Source organism: Lolium rigidum, chromosome 6, assembly GCF_022539505.1.
Source record: "Lolium rigidum isolate FL_2022 chromosome 6, APGP_CSIRO_Lrig_0.1, whole genome shotgun sequence".
In the NCBI taxonomy this organism is placed as follows: domain Eukaryota; kingdom Viridiplantae; phylum Streptophyta; class Magnoliopsida; order Poales; family Poaceae; genus Lolium; species Lolium rigidum.
In genome coordinates, this window is record NC_061513.1 from 175,509,716 (window position 1) to 175,532,659 (window position 22,944).

Consider the following 22,944-nt stretch of genomic DNA (forward strand, 5'->3'; position numbering starts at 1 on the left):
AGCGTGGGCGTCTCCCTCTCGTTGCTCCACGTAAACCTCCTTCCATGGAGGTAGAGATCTTTGATCTCATGCTCCTGGACAAACTGTCTAAATCTCGCCATCATGAACCTATCTAAGCGATCGTTATTTTTCTCCTCCGCGTAAAGGATCATGTTAAAGTCACCGAGCAACAACCACGGCCCTGGACATAGGCTCCTCCTCTCAGCAAGCTCATGAAGGAAGCTCAACTTGTCCTCATGCGTTTGTGGCCCATAGACGGTTGTGATCCACCAACTATTGCCATCTCTAGGGGTCACCTCTCCGGTAATCGCATAGGTGTCCAGGCTCATATGTCCAACGTCCAGAATGGATTTATTCCATGCAAGGAGGATCCCTCCCCTCGTCTCAACTGCAGGCACATACACATAACCATCAAAAGATGGCCCCAAGCATTGCATTACTAAAAAGTCATCAATTACATTCAACTTAGTCTCCTGGAGGCAAACCATACTAACTCTAATACTAGCTACGAACTCCCTCACCGCATCCCTCTTGGCTGGATCGTTCAAGCCTCGAACGTTCCAACACAGAATCTCAAAAAGACAATCCATGGGTAACTATCTACTCTCCTCCTCCTAACTCAAGACTACTGCACCGGCAGTGCCCTCATGCAGTGCACCTCCGTCTCGAAGCTCGTGGGTAGCTCCTTGCCAAAGATGGCCGCAAGCACCCTGAGGTGTGTCTCCCGGATCGGGGAATCGAAAAACTCCTTGAACCTCCTAAGATCCTCATCGCTGACTGCAAGGTTCTCTGGACAGAAACCCAACGCCTTGAGCAGCGTACTCTCCGCCGCAGATGCCATCTTGGCGTGCGTACCAGCCTTCGCGGCCACGGACCTCCTCGTCACCCTCCTAGGCGTGAAGGGCTCCGCATCCGCCCTCAGACCCGTGGTCCTCTCGTACTCACTCAACAAGGGCGGCGCTAGGGTTTTGAGAATAGAGGCACAAAAGCTCTTGACCCGAGCAAGCTCCACATTCTCCACCTGACACGTCTCAGCAACCGGTGCGACCTCCTCACCCCTCTCCAACTGGACCCTCTGCTCCACTTCATCCATCTTAGCCGCCTCGGACCTCAGTGCCCCATCCAGCTGCCGGCCCAGGTCTCTAGGGACCAACCTCATCTGGCTGTCCGGCCCAGAGAACTCCACGCTGCCCGAACTGCGCTCGCCCAGGCTGGTCGACACGCCTGAACCAGCCAGCGTCTTCTCCTCTTGCCTGTGTGAGGCAACAAACTCATCGCGCTGCACAGGGTTGTCCACAGAGATGCAGATGTAGCCATCCGGGATCGCCGCGCCGTCATCCTGCCGCAAACCATCCTGGGTGTCCGTATCTGGCGACAACGCCGCTGGAGACTCCCTGGTGGACCCCTCAGCCGAAATTGTCGGAGAGGCCAAGCTCCTGTTCAACTGCACTATCTTGTCCTCACGCCCCGGCCCCTCAGACCGAATCTCCTCGGGATCCGCGCCCGGCAGCGTTTCCGCTGCGTCGGCCCACACGACCTGCTCCACTGCTGGAGCGCACGACTCCGCAGCCGCCACGTCTCTGCTTGCCACCGGCACGCAGCCTCCCATCAGTACTGCATGCCCGGCCTCCACGAAATCCCCATCCTCCACGTCGTTACGCGCCAACGGCACGCAAACCTCCAAAGGCTCTGCATGCGCAACCTTCCAAACCTGCGCAGCTTTCCCCCTCTCTTTTTCTGGCCTCACTGCCACCTCTGCCTGAACCAAAGCCACTTTGTCAGCCTTCTTTTGCCACACCTTTTGACTGGGCCCAGATCCCTCCGTTTGAACAGTCAAGGGAGCGGGGCTGGCAACCCCTGGCAGCCGAGTCATCTTCCCCGGCGCCGGCGCCGCCGCGGTGCCGCCGCCCATGACGAGGCTGCGCACGAAACCCCCGCCCGGGCCTCGCCTCGCGTCAGGCACCCCGCGCCGCCATTGCAGCTCCCTGGAGGTACGCCGGGGCCCCGAACCACGAGCACCGCCGCCCCCCTCACCATCACGCCCTCCAGGCTCCCTCTGGTCACCTTGCCCACGGCCACTCGCGCCAGAACCACGGCCCGGCTCCAGCGGCACATCCTCCTCAACGCGCACCAGGTGGATGAGCACCCGATACTGTAACGTGCGGATCTCCTCCGACTCAGTACCTGCCGCTCTGACCACTGCCGCTGCCGTTCTGACCGGCGCAGCGCGAGCACCTCCCGCCACCACCGGCTCTGGCACCGCCAGCCTTCTTGCCACCGGTATAGCATCCAGGTCAGAAGTCCAAGCAGTCAGCTTGAACAACGACATATCGCTTCTCTCCTTCGTCTCCGGCGCCACCATGTCCACCGCGCAGCTCTTGTCGAGCAAATCCTCCACCACCGAAGTATCCCAGGCATGCGGCGGCAGGCCCTCCAACACCAGCGCTACCCTGGTCCTCATGGGCACCAGCTCCGCTTGCGCTTGGCGGTTCCACGGCCGGAGAGACAGCGGCGCGCCGGCGACAAGCACGGGTGTCATCGCCGCAACGTGATCCCGCAGCTCCTTGGACTCAAACACTAGCAGGAAATCCTCCGGCGCATAGCCATGCACCGACACCGTGCCCTCTGGCACCCCCCGCCACCGCAGCGCCGCCAACACTTGCTCGCCGGTGACGCGCGGCCTCCTCCCTCCGACGGTAGCAACCATGGCGAGCTGGAGCCTCTGCTCCAGGTCGCACATGGCCTCCGTCCTCCTGACCACGCAGAGCAGCGGCGCCTCGACCGCCACATCCACGCCGGGCTCACGCACCGGCTCCCAAATTGGCTCAACCGCCAGCGGCGGCCACTCCACCATGGGCGGCAACCTCGAAACCTGACGCGGCGGCGGCGGGGGAGGGGGCGGCGACTGCGGCCGCGGCGGCGGTGGAGGAGGGGGCGGAGACGCTGGCCTCGCACCTCTCCCGCCCTGGCGACCCTGAGGCGCCCGCTCCGGCGACCTGCGGCGAGCCAGCTTGGCAAGCGCCAACTGCCTCAGCTCCTCCTCCGAAGAAGGGCTTCGCGGGCGCTTGCAGTCCATGGCTGGGTGGCCCTTCTGCCAATAGCGCATGCACACCTCGGCGTTGGTGCAGTCTCTTTTGCGGTGCCCTGGCTGGAAGCAGCGGAAGCACAGCCCCCGCATCTCCGGCGCCGCCGCGCCCCAGCCCGAAGCTCCTCCCTCCTGCCTCGCTTCGAGACGACGCGTCCAGAGCTTGCCCCTCGACGGCTTGGGCAGCTCCCAGACCAACCGGTCCTGGGCCCTCGCACGCCCCTCCGCAACCTCCTTCTCCTTCGCTTCCGGCCGCGGCGCAACGCTTCCGCCCGACGACTCCGACGAGATGCCGAGGCCGGAGACATGGTCCTCCCGCCGCGGCGACGCCGACGAGACAGACTCCTGGCTCCCCTCCGGAGCCCAGCGATGCGAAAACCCCGGCGGGTGGGACGCAGACGAGTCCATGGCTGGGGAGGAGCGACTCCGGCGCGGCGCCGGACGGCGGCGGTGTGGAAGGGAACCTACCTGCGCTCCTCGAAGGGAACCTGTGAACTGAAGATCCAATTCTTACAAGGAAGAAAGTAGGTTTGCCAAATATTTGAGCAGGCAGCGCTCTCCATGGCTATGAATTTGGAAGAAGGAATCTCTCTCACCAGGGAGATCGGGCTCGCCGGCTCGGGTTTGTAGAGGACTAGGGAGAGGAAGAGGGCCAGGAATACTTTATTTGAGGGGCTAAGGGTCTGTTTGTTTGGGCTTCTACTTCAGCTTTTAGGGTCCAAAAGCAGCAGCCCAAACAAACAGCAACAAATAGGAAAGCACTTGTCCACCGCGCTTCTGTAAAATGAACTACGAACGGAAAAGCGGGTCTGGACCTGCTTCCCGAGCGGTGAGCTGCTTCCCGAGTCTCACTGGACGAAACTAGCCCTTCCAATTCGAAGGAATTACGGAAAACTGCCCTCCCGTATATACCGAGGGGCTCCCGTGGAAAATTCGCCCGAAACGCTCGGCCCCGTGCCATTTCCCCCGCACACCCCCCTCGCACCCTGTCCCTGGCCATGGAGAAGCAGAGCTAGGGTTTCCCCCGCCGCCGCCGTTCCATAGGGGCCGCCGTTCCCCGCGGCCGCCGCCCACCCCGCGATGTTCCCCGCGGCCGCCGGCCACCCCGCGATGTTCCCCGCGGCCGCCGCCCACTCCGCGTTGTTCCCCGCGGCCGCCGCCCACCCCGCGCCGTTCCCCGCCCTTCCTCCATTCCTTGCCCGCGCGGCCGCCTCCAAGTCGACAGGACCCGCGCGGCCGCCTCCGGCCTCCTCGCCGAGTCAACCTGCTAGCCGCCGCCGTCCAAGGCCTCCAACCGACCGCGCCCGCTCTCCTCCGAGCAGCAGTTCTGCGGACGCCCCCCCGAGATGTTGCCCGTCGATTTGAAGCCGCCGCTTCTCCCTTCCTCGTCCGACGCGAGTCCTCCTCGCTCCTGACCAATTCACGATCCCCTCCCTCATTCTGTACCGCTGGATTCGGCCCAGGGCGCCACTGCAAGCTCACCGGGATCAAGTTCATTTCCGGCACCGGCAGCCCCACCAATTCTCCTTTTTTGATTTTTTTTTGATTTTCTGTACATGGATGATTCCAAATTTATTTGGTGATGTGTATTGGATGCAATGAAATTTTGAGATATGTGAGTATAGAACTGTGTGTAGGATAGTGTATGACACATCTATACGGATATGCTACACATTTGTTGGTGTATGTATATGGTATATTTACCCAAAATTCAACAATATTTGGTACCAACAATACCGATATACTTCGTGGATGGATGTAAAGAAACGATCTATATCAATTCCAAACATTGTGTCTAGAAAACTTATTTTGCTAATATCGTATTTAAATCGACATAATTCAATCCTTAAACATGACAATTATGTTACAAACACTCAGAATTAGCTAATTCGTCTCAAATCGGCATTTATAGAAGTTCATCAGCATTTAGGGGCATTTCAGACATTTCATCCTTCTTACCAGCAACAGCAGCCATCCACAGCACTCCTACCAAACATCAAATCACTGCTTCTCACAGCTGCTTCCTACAGCTGCTTTTCCACAGCTCAACAGCTACAGCTGCTTTTCAAAAGCTGCAGCCCAAACAAATAGGGCCTAAAAGAACTAGGACTACCTATACAAGACCAGACCTCCCTCGGCCGGCGGCGGCAGGGGAGAGGGAGGCCGGTGACGGGATCTGAGGGCATCTCCAACGGGGCGACCCATCCCGCGCCCGCGCGTCCGGATGGGTCCAGCCGGACAAAAACCGGCCCAACGCGGGGACGCACCGCAAAAGCGGACGGCCGCGGCGTCCGGAACGACGCAAACCCGGCCCAAATCTGGGCCGGGTTTGCGTGGCCGCGGATGGCACGCGGCGTCCTCGCGTGTCCGCCCTGTCCGCGTGGCTGGCCCACTCGTCGGTGCCCCGGTCCTATTAAATGTGGATCGGGGAAGGGGACCGTCCCTATCCAGGTCCCCACTTTCCACTCCGGCCGCACGCGCGAGCTCGAAGCTTCCGCGCCGCCATGGCCCCGAGCGCGAGTTCTCGCCATCCGCCAACGACCACGAGGCCGGCAGCGGCCGGCCGGTCGCGCCGGCGCCGTTCGCCATGGGGCCGCCGGCGACGCCCGGACGCGACCGGATCTACGTCACCGTAGCGGTGGCGCGGATGTTCTGGGACGCCGGCGTCCCAATGCCGTGGGGGGACGTGCACCTCCCCACGGCTGGCACTCGAGCCCGGATCGGGTTCCGGTGCCGCCCATCCCGGCGTCGAGGCCGCGCCCGCTACGCCGAGATCCGGAGGCGCCGCGCTCAGGCTGCCGGCGGACCTCCGGCAGGACCCCGCGTACGGCGACGCAAGTCCCAACTGGGACTTGTGGTTCGAGGTGGAGCACGATGCGCGGCGGCGCACGTGCTTCACATCCGCGACGGCGCGGCCTCGCGCGCAGCCAGGCACAGCTGCTAGGCGGGCTGGCCGCCGCCCCGGCGGCCTCTACATCAACGAGCCCGCGCCCCAGCCCCAGCCGCAGCCGCAGCCGCAGCCCCAGGAGGAGGAGAACGACCCGGAGCTGCAGGCGGCGCTCGCGGCGTCCCGCGAGCAGCGAGGACCTCGACGAGCTGGCCAAATGGCCGCTCCTCGCCGAGACGCCGCGCACCTCCGCGCCGGAGGAGGCGGCCGGGAAGGCCCGGGAGGACGCCCGAGGCGGACGCGTGGGCCTTCCTCGAGCCGGCGCGCCGTCGGGGAGGAGGCTACGCGTCGGGCGGCGCTCCGGGAGGAGGAGCGCCGGGCCGCGCGCCCGGCGGAGGAGGAGCGCTCGGCCACGCAGGGCGGAGGAGCAGCTCCGACGGAGAGTCCGCGCGGAGGGCACGGCTGCGCAGGCCGGCGAGCCCGCCGAACGCGCACTCCGCCCGGGAAAGGGCGCGATGGGACCCCGGCCGGAGTCCCCGGTGCCCTCCGGCGTGTCGAGCCGGAACAGCGCGTCGCCGCCGGGCGGCGTCGCTCGTCATCGACGCCGACGATGACGAGTACTACTGGGGGTAGTATGCCGGCGGCCACCGCGTGCTCGCAAACCCTGGCTAGGGTTTGCTTTTTTAGTTTAAAGCCATATATGGCTTTCTTTTGTGTAAAATTTGCCCAAAATAGGGCTAAGTTTAATGACCAACTAGTTTAAATTTATGTTTTGTTCTTTTCCTTTTTTATTTTCATTTCTGTTTTATTTTATTACCAATGCGCTGCGTCCGCGCGTTGAGCGCAGCGTGCGACCCAAACGGACACGCGGACGCGGGCCGCTGTCCGGGTGTCCGTTCGGCCACGCAAACGGTCCAAAACGGACGGCCCAGCGCGTCCGTTTGGGTCGCGCGGTTGGAGATGCCCTGAGGAGAGGGACAAGGGAAGGAAGCCACGGGGGGCTCAGTCGCCATAGGGTCAAGTCAAGAATCTTTTGGTTACGCTTTTCGGTGTCCTACTACTGTTGAATCTTTTGAAATAACATGGGTCTATAAAAGACCAAAAAAAATCTTGTTGGGTCCAAGAATGATATTGAGACTGATTTTCCTAGTGTGGTTTACAGTATTTTTTTTCGACAATGAGGCTGCACCCCTGAAAAAGAAAGCAAAATTGGTGCAACGCAAAGGCGACCAGGCTGGCCAAAGGCCTTGTACATGCAAAGCAAAACTCTAATGTCGCTGAAGGTTGGGTACTAGGAGGCATAGTTTCCTTGGGGCTTTGGCTTTTTGGTTGTGCAAATTTTCCATGATCATGCGCCGCGTCTTGTCTATCATCAGGACTACAAGGTTCTGTGACAAGGTGTTACTGGATTTGTTAAATCTGGACACGGGGACATCGAATCGAGGATGATTGCGGTATGTTACTTGTTATCTATGCCATAGTTTTCTCTTACACAATCAATTTTCTATTGTTTGAATATTTATTGCAACCCTTAAACATGAGTACATGACACAAGGGTGTAACTGGAAGGAGTAAACTGTGCGAGTTACAGAATGTCTTATACATGGAGTAGTCACCAGTTATAGAGAATGTCTACATTGGTTTGTTTGCAATCAGAGGTTATCTCTTATATGTAGTAATGATACTAGAACATCGTTGAGTTATGGTACTATGTTCTCAACTGCAATATTTCAATCTCTATCTGCATCCCAAATAAGTTTGGAGATATACATTTTAATGATTTGGTACCCTCTGCATACCTGGGGCTGGGGTATAGTTCTTTGGACACAAGTAGTATCAATATATTATCGTTTTGGGAATCTTCGTTCTTTGCTATTAGCATAGTTCAGTGTTGCCATTTTTATATGACACAATCTCTGATTACTTATATTTATTAGAGTTAATCTAATGTATAAAATTTTATCCTTGATCTTTGCAGTGATTGTTCATTCACAAAATCCGATTGATGGTATCCTTGTTGAAAGTGAGATTTTTTGTTTATGCCACGTCCCACCCATTTTTTTACCCTAAACTTCCAGTCCCAAAATTGGAATTGGGATTTTTTTTCTCCTTTGAAAATATCTATTTTGCAGGTAGTAGTTCAAATATGCCAGAGGCATAAAAGGGAATAGTGCAAAATATGCAGCCGTTTATATTCATGATGAAAGTGCAAGTTCATTTTGTTCTGAAATCCTGCTATTTTTTTTTTTAGTTTTCAGACTTTGTAATTTTCATCGGAATAATGGAACTGTACAAAAAATAACTTACGGAGTACTTTAGTTCATGTTGAAAGTGGTAGTTCATTCTTGTTGCAAATGGATTTTTTTAGTTCATGCTATTCCTTTCCCTTTTTTGTGCCCTGAAATTTTGCTGTCCCAAAAAGGAAATTGTAAAAGTTCACGAGCAAAAGGGATATATACAGCGGGGAAAGGGAATTGATCAAAGTAAACGGACAGGAAAAGAGGAAAAGGATGAGCGGAAAGGGAAGGAACGAGCGAGGAATGAAACAAACGTCCGATTCCATATTTTTTCATTTTGAAAAATCTGGAAAATAAAACTTAGTTAGAAAGTGACCGTGCTGCAAGGTTTCAGCGGTCGACCGCCCAATAGAATCACCCGTAACATGCTTTTGGCTAGCCCTCATCATCATTCATACCTTATCTGCTATTGAAAAACTGGACAGTGATAAAGGTTTAAATAATTGCTCCACGCAAAAATACAAGACATGCCGTCTTTCATATGGCATAGAACCAATCGTCCAAACCATGTGGTATACCTGGATGAGCAACTAAACAACTGTTATACAAACAAAAAAATAGAACCAATCGTCCAATACTTAAAACATACTACTCCGTCTACAAATAAGTGTATATGCGGATTTTTTTAAAGATAAATTATGAAGAAAAATATATTAGAAAGATGCAAACCAACATCCCACTCTTCTTTAATTCTTCCACCTCTAATAAGCTATCTTCTTTAATTCTTCCACCTCCAATAAGCTAAGTGCATGTAGAAAACAAGAAGAATATATGCTAAATATTATTGTGTTTGATTACCGTGCGATGAGAGATAAAAAAAATTTGGTACTTTAATGTGCATTGGAAAGATAGATGTACACTCTTTTATGGACAAACGTTTGAGCTATATGTCCACTTTTTTAAGGACAGAGGGAGTATCAATCATACTTATCAAAAACAAATAATCATTTGCACAAGTTCATGGCATCACGTGAGAACATGCTCGGGATTTCACCGTCACGAATGTTTGATAAAATCCACAGGAAAGCTGATGAAATGCTCAAAACTAACACACAGACCAAAACTGTGTGCAATCTTGCTATATCAAATGAGAACATATTAATGAAAGACATATCGCCAACATAAACAAGATAGGCTGGCTTGTTAACGACAAAAATGTTGTTTATTGATCTCTGCTCATCTCACAAAGCCATGAAGATGACATTGAAGATTCATAACAATTTGAACAACAAAATGTAGAGCTCAAATGCTTTAGTTAAACTCATGCAGCAACCACAAACACATTGGCAGATTGATTACCATCATATGCACTCAATGTGCATAGCTAATCAGAAGCCTCTTTATTAGCTGATTCTTCTCTCTTTTCCATTGCTATGATCCGATGATTCAGGGTTTCATAGTGCTTTTCAGAAATCCTCTTGACGTCCTCCACCTGGAAGTGAACACATAAAATCTCAGCTACTATTCAGCAAACTAGCAAAGTAGGTCCCATGGTACTTTTGATTCAAAGTATTTAAGATGTTCTGTCTCATGAGCAGTGATGTACATGTATCCTCGTAATGCTCAATTTCCCAATCCTCACAAGACACAACATAGGTAGTTACGTACAAGTAGCTAACTCATCACATGGTTGAAACATCATAATTTGCAACATAAAGCAGAAACATCATAACAACAAGAAGTACCCCATTCTATACCACTTGACCAGCTCCCTTGATCAGCAGGTTAGCTGTACAGTTTGGGGTTCTTTGTTTTCTGGTTTTGGTTTTCCGTCTTGTTCTTGCTTTTTAATAGCTTTGTTAGTTTTTCTGGCTCTCTTTCTTTTTTCCTACTCACTGTACGGCTTCTCCGAATACAAAATGGTGCGCACTTGGTGATTGTTTGAGAAAAAACAGCAGAACTACCCCATAAGAGAATCAAGTCCACAAAGCAGAATGGCATGGTTAATTTTACTTATTTAAATATTTATTCCTGTAAGAAAAATAAGTGTAAAAATAAATTCATGTTCAACTACCATTACTGAAACCACAGGAGCCCCTTCACATTAACCCCCTTTGTGAAAATCCCTAGTTGGGAATTTGTGACACCCCATCAGATATGTTGCTAAACAATGTAAGGTTTATCATCTTTGTGAAGCTGTGATGAAAGCCCGACTAACCTTAGCAACTAGTTCAATGGTCTAGTACAAGATATCAAATGCCATAAACGCCACAGGAAAGTACCAAGATTAGCATGCTATCTCCGACGCGATAATTGCTTAAATACGGCCACAACCATATATGGTTCATATTTTGATAACAAACATGTGACACAGCAAATAGGTTAGGGCATCTACAAAGGTACGAGATTAGGTGACTCTTCATCCTGCCACGTGGATAATTGTAGATGTGGAGGAGAGAGAGAATAGAACTGACTTGCCTTTGTAGGCCATCACATTTAGTGCTAACTCTTTTTACAGAGTCAGCTTAATACCCAACCTATAGTAGTTATATTACTCCAGACACTAAGATGACCTGGATAGCCAACTAACTCTCCCTTTGTGGATGACCTTAGAATACGGAACAAATATATGCAGATTCAGTATATAAAGTGTCAACGGACTGTACTGCGATATGGGCTGCGATGGACTTTGGGCTTGTCGATGGCCCAAGCTGGCAGGCGTGCAGCTATAAAAAAGGCAAGCCCTGGAGCAGAGGAAGGCGACGAAGATGAACTCTCTGAAGTCATATATCTTTCTCTCTTTCTGAAACCTCTCCTCACTGTAAACCTATCCTCCCTCCCAACTACCCCTATTACTCCGAAAATTCCTCTTGCTTCCTCTTGTATAGCCACTGCAAATTGGGAGTATAGCTGGGGCATAACATTTGGTAACAGAGCCAACCACCCTGTTCTCCACCGCCATGGATCCTTTCGATCGATGCATTGTACTGTGCCAGAAGATTCTAGCCATGATGAGTGGCCTTCCGGTGCATCCTATGGGCTCAGAAGTCAACCAAGAACTCGCGGACAGCGGCGACAAGTTACACCAGCAGCCCAGACCATGCGGTGCCCGCCAATGGTTCGACGTTGGGTTTCAGACCCGGTGCCGGCATCGTTGAGGCTGTGGGCTCGTCTGCGCAGTCGGGCATTGTTTCCATGGTCAGCCCTGGATCTGTGAGAGCTTGCCACCCTGGACCACCCAGCAGGTAGGCATCCACAAGCCAGACATGCCTACGCCCACCAACTTGTTCGACAGATGTCCCCGCCATCGACAGCGACGGCATGAGAGCCAAGTGAGACACGAATACCCTCATGGCAGGCTTGGAGTCCATCGGTACTGCAGCTGCACCGCTGCCTGCAACCACGACAAGCAGCATGATGATTTTGGTGCAAGAGAAGGCACCGCTCCTTCCTGCACGTGAGGGGCTTGACGAAATGCTTGGGCAAACCGACATTGCTGTAATTGTTCCCAGCAACATGGGCGACTCAACAGTACCTACCAAACTTGAAGCAGTCCAGCTGCACAAGACGTCAGCAACATCCAGCCTAGTCTACATCACTGTGGGCATGGTCTCCCTTGATTGTTCGTGCGCTATTGTACCTTCCGGATCATCCCAGACTACTGCTGGATCACCCGCCACCATGGTCTCTCCGGAAGGCATCGTCCATGAGCTACACGACACATGGAGGCACGGTTCCTGCCAGTGTCTTCGCGTACACCAGAAGCTTCGACGTCAACCTCGCCTTCATATACCAGAAGAAAACATGAGCACAACCCCCTGCTCTGGCTGCTGCCAGCCTGCCACTACCTGCTTTGACCAAGCCGAAATCCGGGAGGGGTGGAGGGTGTGTGCAGATCATCTACCTCACCGCCGCACGCATCAATGCCACCTGCTGAACAGGTGCTGGAATCAGCTTCTCGGACATGGACAACAACCATCGTGACACTCGCAGACCACCTGAGTGTAGGCATATGCAAGACCGACAGGCCATCTGGAGTTGGCTCGTAGGGAAGATCTACGCAAGCGCACCAAGTATTAGAGGAAGTGCATCCCGGCAGTCTGAGTTCCTTCAGCTCCGTCAGCATTGGCATGACCGCGACATGCCTGGTAATTTACATTTGACACCATGGAGGCAAGGTGTGTTGAGTCCCAGAGTAAATGACAAAAAACTACCACAATTGTGCCGGTCGTGACACGGAACTACCAAATAGACAGCGTTTGTCACATGACTACCAGTTTTGGGGCATGTTCGTGACGAAGAGCACTGATTTTGCTATTTACGCGTATTAAACCGTTTTCTGACAGTCAGGACCCACTGTCAGGTCCTACGTGGCAGATAAAAACCTAACTGATAGTTCCAGTTTACAAATATAACCTTAGAATATATTTTATGTCACACCAGGTCCAGTTCCTCATATAAAAAATAAAGAAAGATAAACGTAGAAAATAGAAATCCTCAACTGCTGCCGCGCTTGCTCGCATGCACGCATGGCCGCCAGGCGCATGCCGCTGCTCGCCTGTCCGCCGCACGCGTGCTTGCCTGCCGGCCGCGTGCATGTCCGCAGCTGTGCACCTCGCGCATGCCTGCCGCTGCTCGTCTGTCCACCATGCCCGCCGCCGCTCGCCAGCTCGCCTGTATGCCGGCGCGCCGCGGCCGCGCGCATGCCTCCCGTGCGCGTGCTCGCTTGTCCGCAGCCGTGCGCGTGCTCGCTTGTCCACCGCGCGCCACGCGTATGCCCGCCGCCGCTCGCCGTGCGCATGCCCACCTCACGCGTCGCGCGCATGCCCGCCACGCGTATGTGCGCCGCCGCGCGCCTACTCGCCGATCTGCCGTGCCGCCACGCGCGTCAGCTGCCGCCGGTGCGCCAGTACACCGCCGCCGGTGCGCCAGTACGCCGTCGCCGGGATGCAGCGCCGCCGTCCAGTCCACAGTCATCCAGCTCCCTCCTACCTGGGATGCAGCGCCGCCACCCAATCCTTCACAACCGCCGCCGGTTCGACGGCTAGAAGAGCTCTGCCCGACGGCGCCCGCTGCAGCCCCGCTCGCCCCTCCCCCTTTTCCCCGCTGCCTCTGTAAGCGCTAGCTGGCGGATAACGGCGGCCGCCGGCGCTGGGCAGGCACCGCGTGCGGGAGAAGGAGACGATGTTGGAGGGAGTCAGAGGGAGAAGGAGAGGACGGCGGAGGCCGTGGGGTGAGGAGGGGGCCGAAGAGGAGCTAGAGATGGCCTGCCGCACGCGGCGACAGAGGCGCCGCCCGCTGCTCGTCGTCCCCGCCGCCGCCGCTTGCCCTCGCTGCCGCCACTGCTGGAGCACAGAGAGAGCTGGCCGTCGGAGAGCTCGTGTGCGCTTGCCGGCGAGCGCTGGCCGGCGGAGATTCTCGTACGCGGTTGCTGGCGAGCGCTGGCCATCCGAGGCAGCCTCCCAGCACGATGAGGAAGAAGTACATTGGTACTTGATTGCTTTTTAGGAAAAGTAGATAGGGGGTTTTCTGTAAAATTAGCGGAAAAAAGTCATCTGCTTTTGCCACGTAGGACCTGACAGTGGGTCCCGACTGTCAGAAAACGGTTTAATACGCGTAAATAGCAAAATCAGTGCTCTTCGTCACGAACATGCCACAAAACTGGTAGTCATGTGACAAACGCTGTCCATTTGGTAGTTCCGTGTCACGACCGGCACAATTGTGGTAGTTTTTTGTCATTTACTCTGAGTCCCAGGCATAGTATCAGTCCAGGAAACAACGATACTCTGCAGGTAATCAAGTCTAGTCTATACTCAGCGTATAGATCACTTTACCTTGGAATTCAGGTGTTCCCAACCAGCTGATTAGAGAAGGGGTATTATCTGAGTTGGTTGCAATGAATTTGGTTGATACTGTGAGGGCAAGGATATTGTGCAGAAATGCAGACCATTTCTTGCTCCAGGAAGGCATGTTCATTCAAATCATCGCATGCAAAGCCTTAACATGGGAATATGCTATGTGTGGGCAGCGTTGCTCTGCAAGCTCATGAGAAAAATACCAGTATTGTCTGGGCAAGCATCACAGAGTGGAAACCCCAGTACATTGCCTATATTTCCTATGCAAGAATTGCCTACCTTTTTTTCTTGGTTTGGTCACGAGAAGAATGGTTCTATTTTGCAAAAGGTGAGCTGTTGGGTTAGCAAATCAACTCAATGAGCTACAACCTATATGGAAAACAACAATACAAAGATTATTGGTTGGCCAATGAATGTGTTTTCCTATATGGGTAATTGCATTGATGTTGCTACCAGGCTGGTCTGCGGTTTGAGCTCACCGTCACATGGGGTCTGGACATATTGCAACACATACGCCAAGCCAGGATGTTCCCTGTGCCATAACTTACACTAGCTGATGTTGCCATGGACAAAACAATGGGTACTCCAATTCTCCAAGAGCTCCATCTCAAGTTGTTGGTTGTGATGGTTAACAGGATCGAAGAAGCAACAGGGTTTTCAGCTGAAACTACATCTTCTATGATCTTCCTGTGTTCGATTGGTCCTATAGTTGGCAAGCATGTTGCACAAGCTGGTGTGAACTGGTTCCTCAGGCCGTTTCTTCCCTGGGATGTATACGTGTATCCAATGGGTGCTCAGTGGCGAAAGCATGATGATCAAGTGAGCTGTGTGGAAAGTTGATCGCTCACATTGCCAGGGGATCCATGTAAGACCCTCTGTTTAGAGCTTTGGTTCACACACCCTAGCGGCAAGCAACTCGAACAGTCATCTTCTGACAAGTTGCACCGACTGTCCGCTGATGTACATCGATTGTAGGATCCTGGTGGCTCTTCTAGTCGAGTTCTTGATCCGCATCTACCTTGACCAGACCGTGATTTCACTGACTCACTCATTCATTTCAATTAGGCGGGTATTAAAATGGACATTTGATCGAGAAGTGAAACAAAACAAATTAACCTAGCAGCAGATAGTTAGTGATTTAACCAGACGCCGCATACAGACCAGATCACGATTCATCACTGATTCAAAATGCTATTGGGAGCCAACCAAATTTACTACTATTCCATGGACCCTAAAAATTGGGTACATCGAAATCAGATTTTAGCGAATTTACCTAACAAGTGCAACTGGGGGTGTCGCACTGTATTAACCCCGCTACAGTCGCTTAATAAAAGGCCAGGGGGCGGTGCAGGGAAGGGGTCTGACCTGTTGGGTGATGGCGGCGCGGGCGACGAGGTGGTCTTTGTAGAGGAGGAAGAACCCCGCCGCTGAAGCCGTCGCCGCGCCGGCCAAGAACGACGAGAGCCTGACCCGCCAGAGGTAACCCATCCTGCCCCTTCTTCCCTCCTCGCCGATTTGCTCGCCGGAGACGAAGACGACAGACAGCTCCGACGATTGACGATTTGCCTGCTGCTCGATGGCAAAGAGCGGATACGAGCTGGGCCTCGGACCATTCGGCCCAGCCCAGCCCACCTGTTCGAGATATAATAATTGGAGGAAACAAATTCCAATCGAGGAGGGAAAAACAAAAGTTAATTTAACCGGATAAAGTAACCGCCTGGACGCGACGCGACGGCCACACCACGCCACCGGCAAGATGCCGCCGCCATCTTGCCGCCTCCTCCCTCCCGTCTCGCCGCCTCCCGCGCTCCCCAAGCCGCAGCTCTTCCACCACGTCGCCAGAGCCCTCGCACCAAGGCAGGCCCATACCCTGGCCCGGGCCCGACCCGTTGCCTCCGCTCAGGTCGACGCCGCTCTCTCCGCCGGCTTCGTCCGCCTCCTCAACGCCGGCCAGAAGGACACGGAAAGCGTGGGCGGGCACTACGACCCGAAGTCGGGAGACTACGCCGTCGGGGTCGTCGTCTCCGGCACCGAGGCCCGCCTCGACGTCGCCGTCGGCGCCGACCGCCTCGCCACGCTCCTCACCAAGGAGCTCCTCCCGCTTTGCCGCGCCGAGCTCCCCACCGTAGGTGATGAAGCATCTCCGCCTCGGCCGGGGAGCGTAGGCGTCGTCGCGGCCTCCGCCGTGGATGAGCAGAAGCGCAGGACAAGGACGCTGGTAGCGCCCGGCACGGTGGTGTTCGCGGAGGTGCTCGGCCGCACGCTGAGCGGCCGGCCTCTGCTGTCCGCGAGGCGGCTCTTTCGACGCCTCGCATGGCACCGGGCCAGGCAGGTTTTTGTCCTCCTCGCAATGTCCATTTCCATCTGATGTCTTCTGACACTCATGAGTTTGAGTGCACAGCTCCCTTGCTCTTGTGAGGATCTGAACAGCATGAGACACTGATACAATGTGGTCTTGGTTAGACAGATTATGCAACTTGACGAGCCGATTGAGGTCAAAATTTACGAGTGGAATACTGGGGGACTTCTTACAAGAATTGAGGTAATAAAGAAATTGGTTTCTTTCATTTTTAGTGTCTCTAGTTATCAATAGCTGTACAATTGCAGTGTTTCAGATCAGGTCTAAGATTTGCTTCTACTTCATTTCAGGGGCTGAGAGCATTCCTTCCAAAATTTGAGCTCATGGACAGGACAAATACGTTTACAGACTTGAAAAGCAAAGTAAGGAATAATCAAATATTTGTGCCTGGCCATCGTTGTTAACTAGAAGAAATTGGAAGCTTTTTACTCATTCTTCATTGAAGTAATTGGCTGCCTCTGCAAACAGGTTGGTCGCAGCATACGTGTTTGCGTTATAAGGCTGGATGAGGAGACTAATGACCTCATAATTAGTGAGAAGAAAGCATGGGTTTGTGCACTGACTTTTCTTCGCAAGCTAGAAATTTTTAGCTACTCCCTCTGTTCACTATTATAAGATGTTTTAGATATTTCAGTGTGGACGAGATACGGACCAAAATGAGTGAACCTACACACTGAAAAGCGTCTAGATACATGTATTTCCGAAAAAAACTAATACACCTTATAATAGTTAGCGGATGGATAATTATTATGGAAGTGTGTATTTCAAACTCTGATCTGTTTGTAGTTCTTATAGCTGTAAATTGTAGAAAACAACTAGCAAAATGCCAGAGCTCAAATGCCTCCTAACAATTTTTTTTTGTATTTCACTACCCTTGCTTGGTTGTGACTCTGTAGTACTTATGGGTGTAGCTATTCTGAACCTCGCTAAATCCCTGGTTGGGGCAAGAGAGAAACTCCGCCTGTTTGCTAACTAGGGTTGGGGGGTAGAAAGTTGTACCAATTGGGGAATGTCCCTGCTGTCATTCCTACTGAATAGTCAATTGCATCAGGTTCACATCAATTGTCAATGTAATTCAGTTGCATACTCGAGAACTATAAATCAGGGACATGAGCTCTGGACCTTCTTCTTGTTCCAAGCTTAGTTAGTTATCATGCCATAGGTCTTGCATTTGGTGCACAAGTAGATTTAGCATGTCTATTTCCATTTCACTGCAAATTCTAATAACACTATTGGACATATACCAACAATGAATAGTAATATACTGAACAGTGAACACCCAATTGTCAGGAAATGACATATCTTAAAGAAGGAGCTCTTCTACAAGGGAGTGTACGCAAGATTTTTCCATATGGTGCACAAGTTGGGATAAGTGGGACCAACAGAAGGTACGAGATGAATGGCTGCAAGTAGATTCCTGTTTCTCTGCATGTATCAGTTACCTTTGAATTTTTGAAGATGAGTTGTGTTTTTCTTTTACTCTTGCTACCTTTTTTAGATATGGGAGCCTTGCCCCGGCCTCTGCATCAATAGATGCACACAGCATTTATTTAAAACAAAGTATCAAACATTCATAATTCTTATAATCATTGAAATGCTAAAGTTGAGACATGTATCAACCAGCGAAAGATGAAAAGCAACAAGAAACTATCCATCTTGAATTCTCCTAGTATTACGCCACCCAATAGCCTGGAAACAGCAGTCCTGTGTAACCGTTAGGAGCCGGTTGCACCCAGGAGCCATAAGTTCCCGCTGGTCCTCCGGGAGTAGATACACCCATAACTGTATCCAATGCACAGCCCGAAGAATAACCTGCAAAAAATTAGTTCCCTTTTGTCCGTTAAAAATCATATCATTCCGGCATGTCCATATAGACCAACAAATAGCTGAGACGCCAATACGAATGCGAGCTTTGTCCATTTTTTGCACACCATTCAACCAATTACCAAACATATTGGTAATATTTGCAGGTGGTGGAATATTATAAGTAAAAAATATCATGCGCCAAATAAGTTTTGCAAAAGGACATGAAAGAAAAATGTGATCTACTGTTTCATTTGCATCACAGAAACAACATTTCTGACAGCCATTCCAATTTCTCTTTGCTGAAGATGAGTTGTGTTTTTCTTTACTCTTGTCCATTCTCATATTTGATGTGTAATTAATTTCGTTCCAATGCAAAGAAGTATTAGTGAAACTCTAAATGCTCTTAATTTATATCAATTGCAACTTTCTGATTGCAGCATGCACAATAATTTTTTGACATATTTATTACATATAGTTGATACTTAATAAACAAAAGATGCATGTTGTATGGTAAATTGTGACGTGTATTATAGCTTCTGGGGTATCACATTGAAATCGTGGAAGCTTTTTCCTCCTCTGCCTCTCACCGCAACAGGACCGGGAACCCCGATTTAAAACCTTGTTGTGCAGCCAATCATAAGCTAATAAGATGGTGCCTTATATCTTTGGAATGTAATAATAGTGTGTATTCAACTACTCTTATGCAGTGGCTTACTACACATCTCCAACATTAGTCGAGGCCAGGTCTTGTCAGTAAGTGACATCTTAAATGTAAACGATGAGGTGAAAGTTCTGGTGATCAAGTCGAATGTTTCAGACAAAATTGCTCTCAGGTATACCTTGCAGTGCATTGGACTTGTTCAGTTATCAGCAACAGTTTGAAAACATCGCAATAGTACCAGCTAACTAAATTATTTATTTGTAGTTTGTAGTGATATTTTGTGGTCAGATATGGTGAACTCCTTAAATTTACTTTGCTACTTAATTACAGCATAGCAGACCTTGAGAGTGCTCCTGGCTTATTTCTCTCAGACAAGGAGGTGAGAGACTGAACTGCAATTTATTTTCCTTTGACAATTTATGTCCTATGTATCTTTTCTTATACCATTTTTCTTATGCTACTGCAGAAGGTGTTCTCTGAAGCTGAGGAAATGGCAAAGAGGTATCGGGAGCAGCTTCCAGTCATCTCCCAGAACATTGAATTAGATTATGACCTTCAAGGGGAAACTATTCCATTTGATAAGGAGGCTACACTGTATGCAAACTGGAAATGGTTCAAATTTCTGATGCATGGCAAGCCTGGTGAGAAAAATGATCAAACATAGTTACAAATATTGTACATTTCACGCATTGGATGTTGTGAAGAGAATTTGGTTCATGTTGAAGAGCAGAATGTATGTAAGCACCTTAGACACAAACATATTAAGGTCGATCTTCATTTCATGGCCTGAAATAAAATCATAGTAATGGCTCTTGCTGAGTGCACATGTACAGCACCTTCCATAACCAAACAAGGACAGGCTTTCTTAGCATGGACAGGCAGCATCAACCCATATAACGCCAACAACAAGAACCTTTGTTTTCTGATAGGACTGAGTTTTTTTGTGTGGTCCAAGTTGAATTCATGGCAAAACTTGTGGTGTACCTTGACGTCACACCAGCCCCTTGCTGATATGATTGTCGACGTGAGGCTTGATGAGGAGAATTCGGAGTTCTATTCCTTTCATCAGACTTGTTCGATGGTGTTCCTTGTGCAGCTCCTCCCATGTATATACTCCACGCATCCATCCTCCTCAGGCAAGGCTGTCCCAAGGCCCAAGGCGAGTAGGCCCAATGCATCCATATGTGTTGTCATGACATTACCGCGTCCAAGAAACATTGCTTGCCCCCAAGCAATAGCTTGGTTAGGTTGCAACACGGTCTGAAGGAAAAGCCTACTTATAGATCTTCTTAGCAACCATGAAATCTTGTTGATCATGTTTCAGAAGTCATTCCAACTCTTATAAGGATGGTGCAACTGACAGTATCATGGATTGTGATAATGCATGGATCCCAAGGTCTCTCCAAACCTATGGATTGAGTTAGCCTTGAAGTCAAGGTGTTGTTGTGGACATCACCTGGATCCCATGGCATTAACCACTTGCCTACTTCACTGAGTGCTTCAAGGTATGGCCGATGCAAGTAAACCTAACATTGCATCCATAAGAGAATTCACCATTATACCTGGGTCCCATTGAAAACAGAGCTCAGTTGGAAGAATTCTGGACTTGCTACGGTTGCAAACATCTAGATCAAGCAGCAGATTCATTAAAGAACTCTTGATGGTTCTAAGTATATATTTGCTTAGTTGGAGGAGAGAGAAGAAAAGTAGGCTCTATGTGAGAGTAAAAGGTAGACCATGTATTGTAAAAGCACTACAATTTTATAGGGCACCGCTAGCGATCGGATGCCGATCCCTAGCATTTTATCGGACGTACGATGGGATCTCCCTGCAGCGTTGGATTGATAGCGTGAAAAGATGCACGAGGAGTCATCAATTTCCGTGATTTGCTTCCATATAAAAGATGACGTGCATTCCCTTAATTTCCGGAGTTGGTCAACGTGGCATGCATATCTTTAATTACAAACATTTCCATAATTGCTTCTATTAAGCACTATTCATTCTTGAATTTAGGAACCCAATTATGCCGAAATTTATTTTAGGAACCCAATTATGCTAGAATTTGAGGACTAATTACGATAGTAGTTTGCTTCCTACGAAATGCCGGAATTTATTTTAGGAACCCAATTATGCCAGAATTTGAGGACTAATTACGATAGTAGTCTGCTTCCTACGAAACAAAATTTGCTTCCTCCAGTATGGAAACGTTTATTATTTCTAATGTGAAATTATATTTTCATAAAAATCATGTTTCCATACACTGAAGAATTTGCTTCTCCGTGAATGAAATTTGCTACCGATGCATCCAAAAAAAAATCTAAGGTAGCGGATTTTTTTTTTTTGACAATCAATACCACATATATTCATAGTAATAAATAGTACATGGTAGAGATACATGAACTGACTCCAACGATTACAAAATAAAGTCTAAAAGATAGTAACAAATCTTCGAGGTCTTCAATTTCTTTCTTCTTCCACAACACAATCTTGTACTCTTGTGAAGGCAGCCAAAGATACATAACGAACCATAGACCTGTAGATACCGACGAAAGTTCTCCCATAATTTTTTGAGCCGCAATGCCAAGACTGCGTGCACGCACGCAACCATTAAAGAAGTCATACAACATCGGCAAGAGTACCAACACCGAGTATATCGGGGAATAATAACCAACTAGCTTTGTCGTCGTCGATGGAGAGCCGAGAGTACGAATCACCATTGTCGAGGACATAGCAGCCGGGACAAAAACTGCGAGGATAATCCTCCTCGCGGCAACAACGACAAAAGATCCAAAATCGATCTGGCGAAGCAAGATCCGAAGACCCATACCTAGAAAATTGTGATTGTTCAACACCACCATTGACGCCGGGAAGAAGATCTCGTCGCCGAACGAAAGGCCGAAGATCACTTATTGCATACGATGCCATCTCCATTGAGGGGAAACCAACAAGAAGGCGGCTATCAAAATCCTAACATAATCTAATGAAAACAATACTTTTATTCAAAACTCCACGCATAGATCGGGTTCCCCACTCCTCCTGACGCCGGCGAAGCCGACCGGAGGAGGGGGAACCAATCTATGGAGGAGGATGAACTGGATGCGGCTAGGGTTAGGGCGGCGGCGGCTGAGAGGAGAGACCACGGGGGAGGAGACCGACAAAAGGTAGCGGATTTTTTAGTTGCATCAGAATATTGTTTCTGAACTAGAGAAATGCTTCCAATGAAATGGAGAATCGTTTCCATCTACCAAAAAAATGCTTCCACAAATAAATATGTATTCTATCCACAAGGATAAATGCTTCCAACAACATAATTTTTTTTTCAAACAATCAAGATTAAAAAGTAATCAAATGCTTCTAATGAAATAGGGAATAGCTCAGTTGCTTCCATGCAAGCATGCTTCTATTCTCCATTGCATCAATTTGAAAATAGCATATAGTTTATTTTCTTATGAAGCACAATATGTTTCCAATGATACCCCACTTTGCTTCATATGAAACTCAAGAGTGATTCAAACACAGCTGAATTTTTTGTTGGTGAAGAATGTGCTTCAGTTTAACGAAAATATTGATACAGTTTGCTTCCTTTTGAAGCATATTTTGTTTCTAATGTCGCCCCATATTGCTTCCTACAGAACTGGAGTTTGCTTCTATGAAAAAAATATTATAATCGATACCCAAACATGTTACATTGTTTGTATCACTTGCTTCATAATTAGGGGAATATAGTTTTCATACATATTTACATTGTTCAAACAACTAGGTTGACGCGGTTCATTATGTTGCAACCTTCACCATGCCCGGGAACGCATCATAGTCCTAGGCGACACGTATTGGTCCAGTAGTTCCAGCTTCAAGTCATGCTTTCACTACACACTGGGCTTCCATGTCGGAGATATTGTGCTATACATGAGAAACCTATTTGAGAAACATAGAAGCATGGTCAACATTGTATGAAGAAAATGGTATGTGCAGTAGAAGCATGTACGGAAAAAAAATGCTTTGATGATACTATGGTGGCCACCAATTCTGACATGTGGTAACCCATTGCATTGTT

General features: G+C 50.1%; 2 protein-coding genes across 2 annotated transcripts; one reads left to right on the forward strand and one right to left on the reverse strand.

Annotated features, from left to right (window-relative positions):
• Positions 1–9,391: 9,391 nt before the first annotated feature.
• On the reverse strand, positions 9,392–15,681 carry LOC124665850. The gene is made up of 2 exons (XM_047203218.1): positions 15,430–15,681; positions 9,392–9,701 (listed from the first exon to the last, which is right to left on the reverse strand). Exons 1-2 carry the CDS (start codon positions 15,550–15,552, stop codon positions 9,594–9,596), a joined length of 231 nt encoding a protein of 76 aa, XP_047059174.1. The 5' UTR covers positions 15,553–15,681; the 3' UTR covers positions 9,392–9,593.
• A 118-nt stretch (positions 15,682–15,799) lies between these two features.
• Positions 15,800–19,709, forward strand: LOC124667654 (protein PIGMENT DEFECTIVE 338, chloroplastic-like). Its single transcript, XM_047204916.1, has 8 exons — positions 15,800–16,396; positions 16,532–16,606; positions 16,714–16,785; positions 16,892–16,972; positions 17,714–17,811; positions 18,937–19,062; positions 19,221–19,269; positions 19,357–19,709. Exons 1-8 carry the CDS (start codon positions 15,821–15,823, stop codon positions 19,552–19,554), a joined length of 1,275 nt encoding a protein of 424 aa, XP_047060872.1. The 5' UTR covers positions 15,800–15,820; the 3' UTR covers positions 19,555–19,709.
• The last annotated feature ends 3,235 nt before the right edge of the window (positions 19,710–22,944 follow it).

Excerpts from the sequence above, each read along its gene's own strand:
- LOC124665850 (XM_047203218.1), bottom strand. The coding sequence starts at position 15,552 with ATGGGTTACCTCTGGCGGGTCAGGCTCTCGTCGTTCTTGGCCGGCGCG. Across the intron at positions 9,702-15,429 it reads GCGCCGCCATCACCCAACAG|GTGGAGGACGTCAAGAGGAT; the intron begins GTCAGACCCCTT and ends GTTCACTTCCAG.
- LOC124667654 (XM_047204916.1), top strand. The coding sequence starts at position 15,821 with ATGCCGCCGCCATCTTGCCGCCTCCTCCCTCCCGTCTCGCCGCCTCCC. Across the intron at positions 16,607-16,713 it reads GACTTCTTACAAGAATTGAG|GGGCTGAGAGCATTCCTTCC; the intron begins GTAATAAAGAAA and ends ACTTCATTTCAG. Across the intron at positions 19,063-19,220 it reads TCAGACAAAATTGCTCTCAG|CATAGCAGACCTTGAGAGTG; the intron begins GTATACCTTGCA and ends ACTTAATTACAG.